Here is a 2,409-nt window from a genome sequence, read left to right as displayed (position 1 = left end):
GATTATGTGCTAATCTATGTGGCTTATTGATTAGGTTAAAATTTGAATTTCTATCTAATCACTATTTAAGTGGAATTGAGATTAGTCACGGTAACAAATTTTTGTTTAGATCACATTCGGATAAATATAATGAATTGTTTGAATAAAATAAATCTAACTAGATTTATTCCTAAAAACCCTCCCCCGAATATGATTCAAAAGTGTTTGAGATATATCCTATCTCCGAGTCTCTACAACTACTTCTTTAAAAGCCCACAACAGCCAGTTAGGGTTTCATCTCTCATTTTCAATCGTTACACACTAATCACAATCGCGTCAATCGCATACCGAGTCGCAATGAGGAGAAAGACTAAAGCTGGCATCAAGATGGGTACTCCTACTTCAGGACGCAAGTTAAGAGATGAAGAGGATTTAGTCATCGCTACTGTGGATTCCGATAGTGGTGGTGAAGAGTCGGGTGTTCAGCGCTCCGAAAAGGATCTGAAGAGAGCAAAGGTTGATTCTAGTGAAAAAGAAAAGTCGGATAACAACATATCTACTCGCAAGATTATTCTTGGGAAGCCTCTCTCTGGTAAGGCATTCTTCAATTGCGGGGTTGTTAAGCTATTTTCTGCTTTAGGGTTCGAATCGTTGATTGTTGATTTACCAAAAATTTTCTATCCATCGCTTGTGCGTGAGTTTTATTTAAACTTGCATGTGAATCCATCTGGTCAAATTGTTTCGTTTGTTTCTGATACGAAAATTACTCTGTCGCCCATGTTCTTGAATGCTATTATTCAAGCTCCTCCTTCCCCTGTTTCGATTCACACTAAACGCGGGTTTAAACACTTTGATGATTTTCAAGTTAAAGACCAGTTTAAAATTTTGTTTGGGGTTGAGAGTTCTACTGAAACATTTCCCTCCACTACCCAAATACTGCCTTTAGCTCATGCTGTTTTTAAAGTGTCTATTGAAAATCTGTGTCCTCGCTTGGGTACTCGTTCAAATTTGTCTGCTCAGGATGTTATTGTGGTGTCTATGATCATGGCTGGGAAGCCATTTGATGTTGGGGATTTAATTTTGAATAATATGCTTGGGGTTCTTGAGGGGAAATCCTCTGCTGGATTGCCCTATGGATTGCTTTTAACTCGAATTTTCGAGTGGTTTGGTGTCAGTTTTGATGGAGTTGAGTCGGTTGCTGCTAAAGAGTTTTTAGATGTTAAGTGTTTGAGTCAGTCAAACTTGAAAGTTGAAAAAGATGGTAGTCTGTCTGTGTTGCTCCTACTTGTGTGGATTTGGGTTTATCTGCTAAGGAGATTATGGAATTCATGGATGAACTCCGTGATAATCACAAGCAGTTGGTTGAGGGTCAGAAGCTGTTGTCTGAGCAAATGGATGATTTGGCTAACCAATTTCAGTTCTGGAAAGATATAGTTTTTGGGGGAAAGACAGGGAATACACCAGAGAAGGTTAGCTCTGTAAGTTTTGTTCATGAGCTTCAGAAGCGGATGTATGGGTCTGGTGGATCCTCTGATATGAAGTTCACTTTTACTTCTACGGATGATGCCACTGACAGCCCACGACCACGTACTGCAATGGATGCTCTTAAGGAGGCTGCAGGCACTGATTCTGCGTATGCTGATGCTGGAAATTTGATGATGGAAGAGAATCGTGTTGCTGCGGAGCTTACCAAGAAGTTTGCACAGGAGACGCCTGACAAGGATGATGAGGAGACCTAAATTTCAAACCTTTTCGATGATTAAGGGGGAGACAACTTAGGAATCTATCTAAAATAAGACTTGTGTGCTTAACTGGTTAAGTACTTTATGGCCCTATGTTTTTATCTGCTTTGGTTTTAAAGACTAAGTTGTTAAGTTGATTTGAATTTGCTTGGATTTGTTGGATATCAGGTGGTTTATCCTGATTGAATTTGTTAAGTTTGTTTTGGATATTTGTTGGTTGCCAGGTGGTTTATCCTGGTTAGGATTTTATTTAAATTATCTATGCAAGTACTTGGTTTATTTGATATCTGATTGCATAATAGACTGTCATAGATTCTATATTTGATTTAAATGCTGAATTGCTATATATGTTAAGTTTAATTATATTAGATTGCTGTATTCAGGGGGAGTTTAAATACTTTTCCTAAATATGGTGTAATCATCAAAAAGGGGGAGATTGATACTCTCAGTGTTTTGATGATCACACTGCCAGCAAGCTAATAGCATAAAACTGGTGCTTGTTAGCGAGCTATCAATGATATATATGTATGTGCTAACAGCTTGATATGGTTCAGTATTATGTTCAACTGTCAGCGAGCTTACAGGTTGTCTTTCAGGCTTATCAGCAAGCTCACAGCGTGAACAGCATAACAAATGGATAAGGATCAAAGTCGAAAAGCAAGGAGATTTATTAGGAATCGATTTGTAA

General features: G+C 38.3%; 1 protein-coding gene across 1 annotated transcript; it reads left to right on the top strand.

The window, feature by feature from the left end:
* The first annotated feature begins 336 nt into the window (after positions 1 to 336).
* Positions 337 to 1,718, top strand: LOC135152259 (uncharacterized). The gene is made up of 2 exons (XM_064092116.1): positions 337 to 1,251; positions 1,293 to 1,718. Exons 1-2 carry the CDS (start codon positions 337 to 339, stop codon positions 1,716 to 1,718), a joined length of 1,341 nt encoding a protein of 446 aa, XP_063948186.1.
* Positions 1,719 to 2,409: the final 691 nt, after the last annotated feature.

The sequence above is a fragment of the Daucus carota genome, chromosome 4, assembly GCF_001625215.2.
Source record: "Daucus carota subsp. sativus chromosome 4, DH1 v3.0, whole genome shotgun sequence".
In the NCBI taxonomy this organism is placed as follows: Eukaryota; Viridiplantae; Streptophyta; class Magnoliopsida; order Apiales; family Apiaceae; genus Daucus; species Daucus carota.
The sequence above is the reverse complement of the archived record's forward strand: the minus strand, read 5'-3'. Positions and strand labels throughout refer to the sequence as shown.